The sequence below is a fragment of the Sarcophilus harrisii genome, chromosome 1, assembly GCF_902635505.1.
Source record: "Sarcophilus harrisii chromosome 1, mSarHar1.11, whole genome shotgun sequence".
NCBI classification, from domain to species: Eukaryota; Metazoa; Chordata; class Mammalia; order Dasyuromorphia; family Dasyuridae; genus Sarcophilus; species Sarcophilus harrisii.
In genome coordinates, this window is record NC_045426.1 from 505,741,199 (window position 1) to 505,755,304 (window position 14,106).

A 14,106-nucleotide genomic window follows, 5' to 3' on the forward strand; every position below is an offset into this window, starting at 1 on the left:
TATAGTATTGTTGCTGAAGTATATAATGATCTCCTGGCCCTGGTCGTTTCACTCAGCATCAGTTCGTGTAAGTCTCTCCAAGCCTTTCTGAAATCATCCTGTTGGTCATTTCTTACCGAACAATAATATTCCATAATATTCATATACCACAATTTATTCAGCCAATCTCCAATTGATGGGTATCTACTCAATTAAAAATGAGTTTATTTCACTGAGAAACTATTTCCCTCAGTGGGCTACTTTCTGATTAGGAATATAGTGAAGTTTTGGGTTCAGAGACTTGTTTTTATTTAGCCTTCTGTGATTTGGGGCTAGAGAGTGATTAGGGGCTAATTTCCAAATCAATAAGGGTAGTAATTGTTTTCCAGACCAAAGTGATTCCCAGATCACATTGATGAGGTGAAAGAATAGAGAGTAAAGATCCCCTCTGGTCAATGTCTTAGATTCCTTGGAAAGGAAATTGAAAACCTGAAGTTTGTGGCAAAAGGAAATTTATTTGCACTAAGAAGACAACTTGCTAAGAAGACAACTTTCTTAGTGAGCAGGGTCCTGTTAAGACTATTGTAAAGATGGGTTTGACACTGAAAAGAAAATATCTTCATCAGTGTGCTAAATCCAGAAGGGCAAATAGCTCCTGATTAGGAATTAGCAAAGATTCTTGGTTCAGAGTTGTATTTTATTAGCCTTCTGAGGCTTGAGGCTGAGGAGATTAAGGGCTAATTTTTCCATTCAATAGAGGATGGTGATTATGTTCCTTGCCAAGATCTCCGATTGAATAGATTACTTATCATGAATGGGTGTGGCCCCTCCCAGAGGCCTAGAGAGTTTGAGACCCAATCACCTTTCCCCCACAGAATAAAAGGGACACAGTTCACATCAGGGCCTTTCCAACCCTGACACCTCCCCTCCACCCCCCCCCCAAATCTCAGTTTATATCAAATTGGAGGTGGGAGTTTCCTGTGGGAACCAGGTAGTTTTCCAGGAGCCAGGAGATTCAGGTGGGTAGGGATCATTTTTAGGGAATTTCCCCAGGCCAGATGGCCTACTCTCCACAAAGATCAGGGGGACACAGAGTCTTATTACATCAAAACTAGGGGGTGATTTTATGAAAAGCTGATAAAATAGATAAACTATTGCTTAATATGATTTAAAAAGAGAGAATATCAAATCACATATCAAATATGAGAAGGATGAATATACTACTAATGAAGATGAAATTAAAACAATCATTAGGAGTTATTTTTCCCAGTTATGTGCCAATAAATTTAATAGTTTAAGTGAAATGGAAGAATGCATATAAAAACATTAAGTCCTCAGGACAACTTAAGAAATACAATATCTAAATAAGACTATAAAAAGAAACTAAATAGGCCATAATTGAGCTTCCTAAGATAAAAAAAAAGCATCAGGACCAGATGTATTTACAAGTGAATTCTACCAAACATTTTAACTAATTTTAGTATTACACTAATTATTTAAATAATAGACAAAGCACTCTTCCAACTCCTTTTATGAAGCAAATGTGGTGCTTGACACCTAAACCAGGAAGAACAAAAACAGAGAAAGAAAATAATAGACCAATTTCACTAATGAATAATGATGTAAAAGTCCTGAATAAAATACTAGCTAGGATACTATAACTAGGATACAAAGGTTATACATTGAGACTAAGTGGGCTTTACACCAGAAATGCAAAACTATTTTAATTAAAAAAGCAACAAAAATAAAATTAAAAACCCTACTTGTTATATCAATAATAAAAATATTAAAAAACATATCATCATATCAGTAGATATAGAAAAAATGTCTTTCACAAATTACAATACCCATTCTTATTAAAAAAAAAAATTAAAGCATAAGTACAATTGAATTTTTCCTTAAATTGATAAGAAGAATTTACTTAAAACCATCCACAAGCATTATCTGTAAAACAACAATAAGTTAAAAATCTTTCCAATAAGATCAAAAGTGAAATAAGGATGTCCATTTTACTGAAAATGCTGGCAATAGTAGTAAGAGAAGGAAAAGAAATTGAAGTAATCAGAACAGGCAATGATGTAATAAAATTATTTCTTTTTGCAAAAGATATAATAGTATACTTAAAAAATCCTAGAGATTCAACTAAAAAGCTGATTGAGAAAACAATTTTAGCAAAGTAATAGGACATAAAATAAACTCATGTAAATCATCAGCATTTCTATCTATCACCCACAAAGCTCTTTAAGAAGATATAGTAAGAAATATTAAGCAGAGAGAGTTTTTTTTTTTTAAATAACTATAGACAGTATAGTATACCTTGGAATATAACTGTCAAAAGAAATCCTAGAACTATATGAACAAAATTATAAAGCACTCTTTATGTAGGTAAAGATAGGAGAAATATTAATTGATCATGGGTGGGCCACACCAATATAATAAAAATGATAATTTTATCTAAATTAATCTATTTATTCAGTTCCATACCAATTAAATTACCAAAAAATTATTTTATTGATCTAGAAAAAAATAGCAAAATTCCTTTGGAAGAATAAAAAATCGAGAGTATTTTAAAGGAATTAATCAAAGAAGGAGGTCTAGCAGTGCTAGGTCTTAAACTGTATTATTATTTACTTGTCTCAGTTATGTCTAACTCTTCATGATTTCTTCTGGGGTTTTCTTGGAAATGATACTGGTGTAGTTTGACATTTCCTTCTCCAACTCAGATGAGGAAACTGAGGCAAATAAATAATTTGCCAGTAAGGGTCTCAGGCCAGATTTGAACTCAGAAATATGAATTGTCTGGACTCCAGACCTGGACCTCTATCTACTGTGTTTCCTAATTGCCTACAAACTATACTGAAGGCAGTCATATTCAAAACTATATGAAACTGGCTATGAAATAAAATGATGGATCAGCAAAATAGAGTAGATATACAATACACAATAATAAGTGATTATGGTGACTATGTATTTGACAACTGTAAAGATTTAAGCTTTCAGAATAAGAATTCACTCTTTGCTAAAAATTGTTGGGATAACTAGAAAGTTGTATAGGTCAGTATCTTACATCATTTAACAATGGTAACAAAAATAGATACATGACCTTGACATAAAGGGAGATATTATAAGTAAATTAAAATAATAAAAAAATGAAAAATATTAAGATTACGGTTAGAAGAAGAAAGAGAATATTGTGAGATGTAAAATGGATAATTCTGATTACATTAAATTAAAAAGGGTTTGTACAAACAATTAGTTTAGTCAAGAATAGAAGGAAAGCAGAAAATTCAAGGAACATTTTCATAAATAGTTGGTTTTTTTTTTTATTAAAGGCCTCATTTCTCAAATATATAGAAAACTTTGTGAAATTTATAAGGATATGAGTCATTCTTCAATTGATTAAAGGATATGGTTAAAGGAAATGAACAGGCAGTTTTTGGAGAAAGATTAAAACTATATATAGTCATATTTTAAAAATGCCATAAATCATTATTGATTAGAGGAAGGCACATTAAAACAATTTTGAGATACTGTACCTATCATATTAGCTAAAATAATAGGACAAAATGACAAATGTTGGAGGAATTGTGGAAGAATTAGTATGATAATACATTATTGGTAGAACTCTGAACTGATTTGTAATTATGTCCAAATTGTTATAAAACTGTGTATACATTTTGACCCAAGAGAACCTAGGAGACGCAGTGCATAGGACACTGGGTTTGGAATCAAAAAGACTCATCTTTTGAGATAAAATCTGGCATCAGACATTTAGTAGCATTATGACTCTAGGCAAGTCATTTAGTTCTGTTTGCTTCAGTTTCCTCATATAGAAAATGAGCTGGAGAAGGAAATAGTAAACTACTCTAGTATATCTGCCAAGTAGCCCTCAAATTGGGTTATGAAAAGTCAGATGTGATTGAATATAACTGAACAATAACAACAATCCTTTGACACAGCAATATGAGGGTTCATAGGACATAAATAATGATAAAACTAGGATTCAAATACTAGTTCTATCACTTTCTACTGTGAAATTGAGTAAGGCCGCTTACACTGTGTATACTATTTGTTTGCTTATTTTCTCCCCCATTTAATTGTAAACTCCTTAAGGGAAATATCTTCTGCTTCTCTTTGCTTCCCTAGTGCTTTTACATAGTAGATACTCAATAAGCCCTCAGTTTCATTTGTAAAATGAGGGAGTTGTATTAGATGACTTCTAAGGTCCCTTCTCTCTCTAATCTATGATCTGATAATTTTCAGTGTCATATTTCTCCTCCACTTTCCTCTAGACTTTAACATTGCAATTTCCTTTAATTGATTTTACTGTCAGTAATGAGGTGCAAGAATTGAGGGTAAGAGATACCCTCTGGTCCATGCCATAGGTTCCTTGTGAAAGAATTTGCAAACCCGAAGTCTGTGGCAAAAGGGGATTTATTCACACTAAGAAGAAAGCTTTCTTAGTGGGCAAAGAATCCTGGCAGGTTAATTTTTCTAAGAAGACAGAATGGGCAAGGTCCTGTCAGGACTAATTTAAAGATGGGTTTGCACTGAGAAGAAAATATCTTCACCAGTGGGCAAAATCCTGTTAGGACATCTGCAAAGATTCGGAGTTCAGAGTTATCTTTTATTAGCCTTCTGAGGCTTGGGGCTTCGATTCAATTCAAAATTGAATTAGATTACTTAACTGAGAGTTTGAGCCACTCAGAAGGTTGTTTGTTGGCTATGCCCCAGGCCCAGATTGCCAATTAAATGAGATTACTTATCTTGGGAAGGGTGTTGCCTTGGAAAAGATGTGCCCCTCCCAGGGTTTGAGACTCGGGAAATCCCTCCTCCCCCTCACCCCAAAAGGGGATGCAGTTTCAGGGCCCCTTCCAAAGTTAAAGGGGACATAATTTACATCAATAGAGGTTTCTGTCTCTTCACCCCCTTAATAGACATAATGTAGCACATTGGCTCTAAACTTCATTCTGCCAAAAAACACTCAAACTAACAGGTTGGATCCCCAGTTTCTCTTGACTCAGTCCCAGGGCTCTAAGAATAATCCTGAGGGGCTGTGGGGGTTTCTTAGTACTATCACTCTGATATCTCTATCTGGCATGTTCTTCTCAAAATCAATAACTTATCAATATCTCACCAATATTAATCGACCAATTGACATAAATTTGTTTAACAAAAGGATATTGACTGAGAAGATATAGCAACAACTGAAACACAAACACATACCATATGGGTCCCTAAAGAGACTGAACTCAAACTTAAAGTGATGACTAACAAATACTCCTGACTGCATGTGGAGATTTAACTCTTCAATATTGAATATTGGGACTGGTTTCTTGAGGTGTCTCAAAAGAATTTGTAGGATTAGACCATCTCTAAATCAATAGACTGACTGGGTCACTTAGATTGTTTCTTAGGGCTGAGTCATTACTGGATTCAGAAACTGAACTTCTGAAAGACTTACATATAGACTCCACTTGCTGGACCTCTGCATGCTCTTTTGATGTCATTCAAAGTTCCTAAGGTCTTGATTCATTCTCTAATATCATTGATCATTTTTTGTCTTTATTCATATTATATATTAAATGAGTTAACAAATCTTGTGGTTCCTCTCCTTCTAGAGGAAGCTTGTCCCCAGGCCTCTTAATTTCAGTGCCTGCCCTTTCTTAATTATTTCCTGTGTATGCTGAACATAACTTGTTTGTACTCTTCATTTGTTGTCTCCCCCGCATTAAATTGTGAACTCCTTGAGGGCAGGAATTGCTTTTTTTTTTTTGTCTCTTATGTCCCTAGTATTTATTAGTAGGCATTTAATAAATGCTTATTAATGGACCAATATCTTTTCCAATCATTCCTTCACTCACTCTTCACCCTAATTCAGCCCCTCATTTACTCTTACCCCATTGCAGCAGATTTTTGTGGTCTCTCTACCTCTAGTCTCTTCCTACTTGAATTCATCTTCTTCAGTGTAGTGGTATCAGTGTATGTCATGTACGAAGGCCAGTTTTTTGTTTTTCTTTCCTAAAAGTCAAGGAACTGTGCCTGGACGTGATTAAAATCATGGACTGAGTGGCTTCCTGATTGCCTACTGCATAAAAAGGTATCTCCTGTTAGTGCCCTGAATTATTCTAGTTACAATACACTTCATGCCCAGTCAACCAAATGCTTTTCCCTCTGGAAATGGGGAAGGAAGGATATGTCTAGCTAACCAGGGGTCCTCAAACTTTTTAAATAGGGGGCCAGTTCACTGTCCCTCAGACTGTTGGAGGACTGGACTATAGTAAAAATAAAAACTTTGTTTTGTGGGCCTTTAAATAAACTTCATGTCCCTGGGTGAGGGGGATAATCATCCTCAGCTGCCTGCCTGCAAGTTGTAGTTTGAGGACCTCTGAAACTAATACAGGAGTTTTGCTACATATTCTTTTTATGTGATGGCTAAATCAATCTCCTTTTGTTAACTGGTTTATAAATGTTTCATTTCATTCTATTCATAACTTGAATCAGCCCCAGTCTATATAACTAGATGCCAAAATGATTTTTTTAGTCTGATCATGTGCTATTCCCCACAACAGGAACTCCAATGGCTCCCCATTACCTCTGGAATCAAATATAAATTTTGTTTGGCATTTAAATCTCTCCACAATCTGGCCTTCTGCTACAGTTCCTGTCTCCTCATACATTATTCCTATCTAAGAACATCTTGATCCAGTCATTCTGGCCTAATAACTGCTCTGTACTAACAATGCTACATCTTTCTCTGTGTCACCAGCTGTTCTCCACAGCTGGAATGTACCTTTTTTTGCTCCTTTAAAACTTGGTTCAAATTACTATATAAAGCTTTTTTTCCACCTGAGTTGCTAATGAACTCTCTCATAAAACTTTGTATTTATTTTGTAGAAGAGTCAGTGGGGAATAATGGAATACCCCTTAGTCAGGAAAACCTCTAAGCCCTGTCTAACATATATTGACTGTGTGATCTTGGGTAAATCTAGGTTCTTAATGCGGAAGGCAAATCTCAACAATTAAATTGCAAAAAAGATGTCAATCTGTAGTAGTAAAAGGAATTTTGTCATCCTGGAGTTCTCTATCTATATTAATAAAATCACAGGTCCATAGAGCAGCAGTTACCAAAACTATTTGGTATTGGCTAAGGAATAGATTAGTTGATCAGTGGAATAGATTAGGTTCAAGGGATAAAACAGTCAACAAATATAGCAACCTAGTCTTTGACAAACCCAAAGACCCCAGCTTTTGGGATAAGAACTTACTGTTTGATAAAAATTGCTGGGAAAATTGGAAACTAATATGGCAGAAACTAGGCATTGATCCATACTTAACGCCGTACACCAAGATAAGGTCAAAATGGGTTCATGACCTAGGCATAAAGAATGAAATTATTAATAAATTAGAGGAACACAGGATAGTTTACCTCTCAGACCTGTGGAAGGGGAAGGTCTTTATGACCAAAGCAGAACTAGAGATCATTACTGATCACAAAATAGAAAATTTTGATTATACCAAACTGAAAAGTTTTTGTACAAACAAAACTAATGCAGACAAGATTAGAAGGGAAGCAATAAACTGGGAAAATATTTTTACAGTCAAAGGTTCTGATAAAGGCCTCATTTCCAAAATATATAGAGAATTAACTCTAATTTATAAAAAATCAAGCCATTCTCCAATTGAAAAATGGTCAAAGGATATGAACAGACAATTCTCAGATGAAGAAATTGAAACTATTTCTAGTCATATGAAAAGATGCTCCAAGTCATAATTAATCAGAGAAATGCAAATTAAGACAACTCTAAGATACCACTACACACCTGTCAGATTGGCTAAGATGACAGGAAAAAATAATGATGATTGTTGGAGGGGATGTGGGAAAACTGGGACATTGATGCATTGTTGGTGGAGTTGTGAACGAATCCAACCATTTTGGAGAGTAGTTTGGAACTATGCTCAAAAAGTTATCAAACTGTGCATACCCTTTGATCCAGCAGTGTTACTACTGGGATTATATCCCAAAGAGATTATAAAGAAGGGAAAGGGACCTGTATGTGCACGAATGTTTGTGGCAGCCCTTTTTGTAGTGGCTAAAAACTGGAAACTGAATGGATGTCCATCAGTTGGAGAATGGCTGAATAAATTGTGGTATATGAAAATTATGGAATATTACTGTTCTGTAAGAAATGACCAACAGGATAATTTTAGAAAGGCCTGGAGAGACTTACATGAACTGATGCTGAGTGAAATGAGCAGGACCAGGAGATTATTATATACTTCAACAACAATATTATATGATGACCAGTTCTGATGGATCAGGCCCTTCTCAGCAACGAGATCAACCAAATCATTTCTAATAGAGCAGTAATGAACTGAACTAGCTATCCCCAGAAAAAGAACTCTGGGAGATGACTAAAAACCATTACATTGAATTCCCAATCCCTATATTTATGCCCACCTGCATTTTTGATTTCCTTCACAAGCTAATTGTACAATATTTCAGAGTCTGATTCTTTTTCTACAGCAAAATAACGTTTTGGTCAGGTATACTTATTGTGTATCTAATTTATATTTTAATATATTTAACATCTACTGGTCATCCCGCCATCTAGGGGAGGGGGTGGGGGGGGTAAGAGGTGAAAAATTGGAACAAGAGGTTTGGCAATTGTTAATGCTGTAAAGTTACCCATGTATATATCCTGTAAATAAAAGGCTATTAAATAAAAAAAAAAAAAAAAAGAAAAGAAAAGAAAAAAAAAAAAATCACAGGTCCACTTCTTCCCTATCCCTTTCCTTCCCCCCAAATGCTTAATATATGTTTCAGACAAACCATTTATTTAACCCATTCAATGCTAGATACTGTACTAGGACTACAAATGAGAAAACAAGACAATCCCTCCTGTGGGTGTGTGTTTTGGGGATAATGTTGCCTCCAAGCTTGACTAGAGAAAGAGGAAATTGGAATCAGAGGACCTGACTTTCTTTTTGAATTTCAGTTCTGCTTCTTACGGTTTTGCTTGACTAAACAAATCCCTTTATCTCTGGACTTTTCTAGTTTCTATCAATGTAAGGTAAGTTACTTTGAGGCAGGAATTGAAGCGGGTTGGAGTCTTTAAGAAACTATTTCCTATTGATCCGTGATTCCTTTCAGATTCTCAGCCTCTCCTGGCTGAGGCATATCCTTCCCAGACAAAAGTTGCCTTTCCTGGAAGTCAGAACCTTTGATTCACAATCTTAGTCAAAAAGAATTCCTTTGAATTCCAATAGGGATCCAGGCTTGTTCTAGCCCCCACTGGATCTGAGCCAACTTAGGCTCTCTCAGGTCCTACTGGTTCTGATCTGCTCCAGTTCTCGCAGCCTCCATTCTGACTTGCTTGGGCTTCTCAACCCCCACTAAGATAGCCAATATAATAAGCTGCTATCAACTAAAGTCTTTGCAGATGGACCTCGGTAGCTTACTCAGCTGCCAGGACTTTCTGTCCACTGAGAACTGCATTCTCAGTGCAAAACTCCATTTTCCATAGATCTGCCACTATAGAAGTCAGTCTCTGGTTAAACTGATTTCTATCTAACAATAAACTTTCATTTTGCAACTAATATTTGGGAATAAGTGAATTCTTTCACTCCTAGAACCTGCAGCCGATTTACTGGGGATTCTTAATAACCCTCTTATAGCTACTAACCTCTAGACCACTCAAATAGTATCAGATTGACTTAAAATTCAAATGAAATTGAAAGAGTTAAAGTACTTATAAATGATGTTCAAACAAGATCTAAATGCTCATTAAGTGCTTTCCATGTATAAGGTCTATTGCTAGGCATTGAGTGAGAAAACAAAAATAGCCTCGGCCTCAAAGAGTACATTTTGCTAAAATGAATAACTAATAGCTCTGGTAGCTAGTAGTTAGAGCTTTTAACATCTGCAAAAGTTTTTTTTTTTTTTTTTACAATGTTATTTCACTTAGTTTAATTCAAGTATATGAAGAAGTCAGATAAATGTGTACAAAGTAACTGGGTGCAATTGAATGGGAAGGCATTTAATTAATTAATTAAATGGGAGTGCAATACGTGAAATGAAGAAGTCTCATTTTCCTGAGCTCAAATTTGGCCTCAGACACTTATTAGATATGTGACCCCGAGCTAGTCACTCAATCCTGTTTACCTCAGTTTCCTCATCTATAAAATGAGCTGGAGAAAGATGGCCAATCATTCTCTCTTTCCAAGAAACCACAAATGAAATCATGAAAAGTTGGATGCAACTGAACAACTTAGTGCTTATTAAATATGTTTTCATTCATTCCTAAGTGTTTAATCATATATACAAAGTAATTAGAAAAGAAAAAAGACATTAACAACTGGTTGGTAGAGAAGGGATAGAAAACTGCAAAGGGAAACATCTGAGCTGTGCTTGGATTCTCGGGATTCTTAAAAGAGTAGTGGAAAGATGAGGAAGCAATGCTTTTTCTTTTTCTTTTTTTTTTTTCCCTCCTAACCCTTTATTTGCCCTTCTCTCCACCCCCTCCCCCTCCCCATTTAACTACCAATTGAATTTTTCAATATAAAAGGATTGGGCACAGTGGATGCTCAATAAATGCTCACTGAATGATCGTTTTAAGGTGTCTTGCAAATTCTAAATCCTCTAAGTCCAAAAGGGCTTTTGCGGATCATACCGGCGGCCTCCTTGTGCGTAAAAACAAAGTTTTAAATTGGCCAAGTGTCCCCATCCTTAGAAATGATATTCTTAGTAAAATTTTAAGGTTAGAAGCTTAGACTTTTGGGACACCCTGAATAGGCACGGAAAAGATACCAGGAATATTCAGAGAAACAGTGGCTTAGTTCGGTTTGCTCACTAAAGAGTGGCAGGACCTCCGGGACACTGCGCTATAAACCCACGGCTACCTCGAAAAGCCCGGGTTCCTCCCCAGGCCTCACGGCATAGGACACACCCAGCATTTCCGCTTTCCCTCGAGCTGGAAGCACTGCGCAGGCGCCAGCAGCAGCCCCAGCCGCGAAATTGGGAGGACTGCGCCTGCGCCTGCCACCTCACAGTGCGCCCTGACAAGACTCCGCTCGGGCCGCCATCATCGCCGGGTTTGAACCCTCCACCCCTCCGTAGCCAGGTTTCTGGTTAGGCCACTCGGTCTTTCCTTTTTTCTTTCTTTCAAATCTCCCCATCCCCGGCTTCAAACTGGAGTCCTTTGCAGCAGCGGGAAGAGGGAGTCCTCTCCGCAGTATCCGAGCGGAGACTGCGGAGATGGCAGCGCAGAAGATCAACGAAGGAATGGAACATATCGCCAAAGCCGAGAAATAGTAAGTGATCCAGACCCGGTGCTGAGGTATGGGTTGCCGTTTTTCTTGAACCAAGGACTCGCTCTGGGCTTGCCATTCCCTGCGAACTCGGGCTAAGAGAACGACTGGACGTCGGAGGAGGGGTTGCGGTGCATCCTGGGAGTTGTAGTTCTGTTTATACTCCGGTTTTCCGGAAGTGGCTGCAGAAGTATTAATAATTCTGCGGTGTTTGGTCCTTTCTGGGAAAGGGGAGTGGATTTGATGCTTTTGTTTTTGTTTCTTTTAAACAAATTCTAGTTCGATACTGACATAGATAGTAAATTCCATTTGGGGGGTCCGTTGTCTAATCTGTTTTTTATTTATATATACATATATATGTGTGTTTCTACACACAGACATACAAAACAACCAATAATAATTAGCATATATTTACATACTCTTTCGATTAATATTTGATTTAAGATTTCTGTATAGAATCCGATTCTGTAATTGTTGAGAGTGTGCCCTAGTTCTTAAAACTCTCCTTTTCAATGCTGAAATTTTTATAGATTAACCAATAGATTGTCCATCTGCCTCTCCTGAAATTTTTATAAATTAACCAGTAGATTGTCCATCTGCCTCTCCTGTGATAATGGAATTGACAGTTGTCATTTGAAGCAAAGGAAATCTTACCTGAGTTATAAATGATAACCATATATTGGCAGAATATCCGTGGTGTGATATTTTGTGAAGAACCCATAGCACATCTGTTCCTTCAGAAGAGCCAGAAACTACATCTATTCCATCTATTTACTCCACTAAAACTTATTTTTTTTTCCTATTCGAAACTCTTGTGGTATTTTCTGACTCTTCTCTGGATATCTGCCCACCATTCAAGTCTCTTCACCAAAAAAAAAATAAATTTTCAATTGTTTGAATATATGTAAATGCCTAATGTATTTGAAGTTTAAATTGTGTGTATTTTATTGTCGTCATGCCTGTAAATTCTTAGAAGGTAGAGATTATGCCCATTTAATCTTGTCTGGGCTTGACATTTTTGGGTAATACAATACCACTGCTTGATGAAGATGATGATAGAGAGCATGGGGTACAGGCAACTCAAAATTTCTATTGGATTACCAGATTAAATATCCTATTTAGTCAGTAAGTAGTTTTATCTTCCAGTAGTATTTAGAGATACATGTTTCCCTTTACATTTATTTAAGAATTTAAGAAATGTCTTCAGTAAGTTTAGAGAAGTAATAGTTTGTCAATGAAGGATCTTTTTATTAAACACTCAATAATGTTTGTGAAAGGACTTGCCTTTGACATTTTCTCCACTCCTAACCCCCAACTTTCAGGGTGATGTGGAGTATTTAGCATAGCATATCTTTATTTTTACTGTTACTTCCAGATTATATTTCTATCATCATCTCTCAACAACCTCTTGTTTTTTTTTTTGTTTTGTTTTTTTTTTGAAGTTCGCACTATTCATACTAACCTTTCTCTCTTTTTGTCATTGTATTTTTGTACCTTTACCTCTTTTTAATTCCTTCAGCTCAGAACCCCGCCCCCTTGCTATTGTCATTTTGACTTCATTGTCTACTTCAGTGAGCTCATAATTCTGGAGAAGATTAGTGACATTCATTTTCATTTCATTCATAAATGAATGGCCACACTTTGAATTCGTCATTATATTAAATTATTCTGTTTCCATGATTTTGAATTTTACAATTCCCTTCTGGGACCTGTCAGATTTTTTCTATATATTTCACTTTTTTATTTACAATAAATATAATCCTTGCCCTTATCAAAACCTCAAGGTCTTCAACTTTTCTTGTTCTCTCAATGCTAGTCTTTCAGTCCATTCATGATTTGCCTCTGTGAGTAAATCGAACCATATGCTTTGTCCTCTGTTTCTTAGTTTGCAAAATATTTCTGAAGGTTGTGAAGCTATGCCTTAGGCTATTATTACATTTCATTTTGTCTCTTCCTATTTGGAAAGTAATTACTATTTCTTAGTATTTGATTCATCCTTTGTTGACTTTTGAAATCATTCTCCACAACTGCTGTTCAAACTTTTAATTTATTTTTTCAAGTCCATGTTTGTAGATGACTTTGATTCTATGTTTATTTAGAAGACCAAAGCCATCTAAAATGACTTCCTTCAACTTACCTCTCCTCTACTCAAAAATTTCTCTTTCTCTAAAACATCTTCACCTATATTCTTTTTGACCCTATATCAGAAGTTCCTTGTTCTTTCTGTGGATAACTAAAATATTCACTGCCTTTTAAGTTACCATTTAGTCCAATCCTCATTTCATAGCTGAAGAACTAGAAACTCAGAGAAGTAAACTTACCCAAATTTATGAAGTTATTAAGTAGTAGAATACATCTTCTGATAATAATCCAATGACCTTTCTTTCCATTATGTGGGTTCTCCCTTGTGTCTTAGATCCTATCCCATTCTACTTTCAAGTTCTTTTTTGTAAATTATCTCTTCTCTAGCTATTTCCTTCCTTCCGTCTTTTCTCCTTCCTCCTCTTTTTCCTCCTAACTAGAAGAGACATGATCAGGTTTGAATTAAATGGGAAAGCTACCTTCTCTTGGCTTGGGCCTGGCTCTGAATCTGTATTTCCCTAATTCTTTATCCAAAGGTAAATGCATGCATACATATATAGGAGCACTCCAATAGACTTTCAACTTTTCAAGATCTTTGTTTATTCTTGTATTGTCCAGCACCTAGGACAGCTCCTTGAACATAGTTTTATTTTCTCAGTGTTTATAGAGAACAAATTAACATTGAGATTAAGAGAATTTAGTATTGATTGTCTTTGACTAAGTTGATTTTTCAAG

General features: G+C 36.0%; 1 protein-coding gene across 4 annotated transcripts in view; it reads left to right on the forward strand.

Annotated features, from left to right (window-relative positions):
* Positions 1-10,973: 10,973 nt before the first annotated feature.
* Positions 10,974-14,106, forward strand: part of NAPG (NSF attachment protein gamma) — a 47,634-nt gene continuing 44,501 nt past the window's right edge. The window contains exon 1 of one of the 4 annotated variants that reach the window (XM_031946647.1): positions 10,974-11,292. In XM_031946647.1, coding sequence (XP_031802507.1) covers positions 11,237-11,292 — 56 coding nt within the window. In that variant the 5' untranslated portion in view covers positions 10,974-11,236. The remainder of the gene's footprint in view (positions 11,293-14,106) is intronic. The other 3 variants (XM_031946646.1, XM_031946645.1, XM_003760062.4) reach the window with 3 other exon arrangements.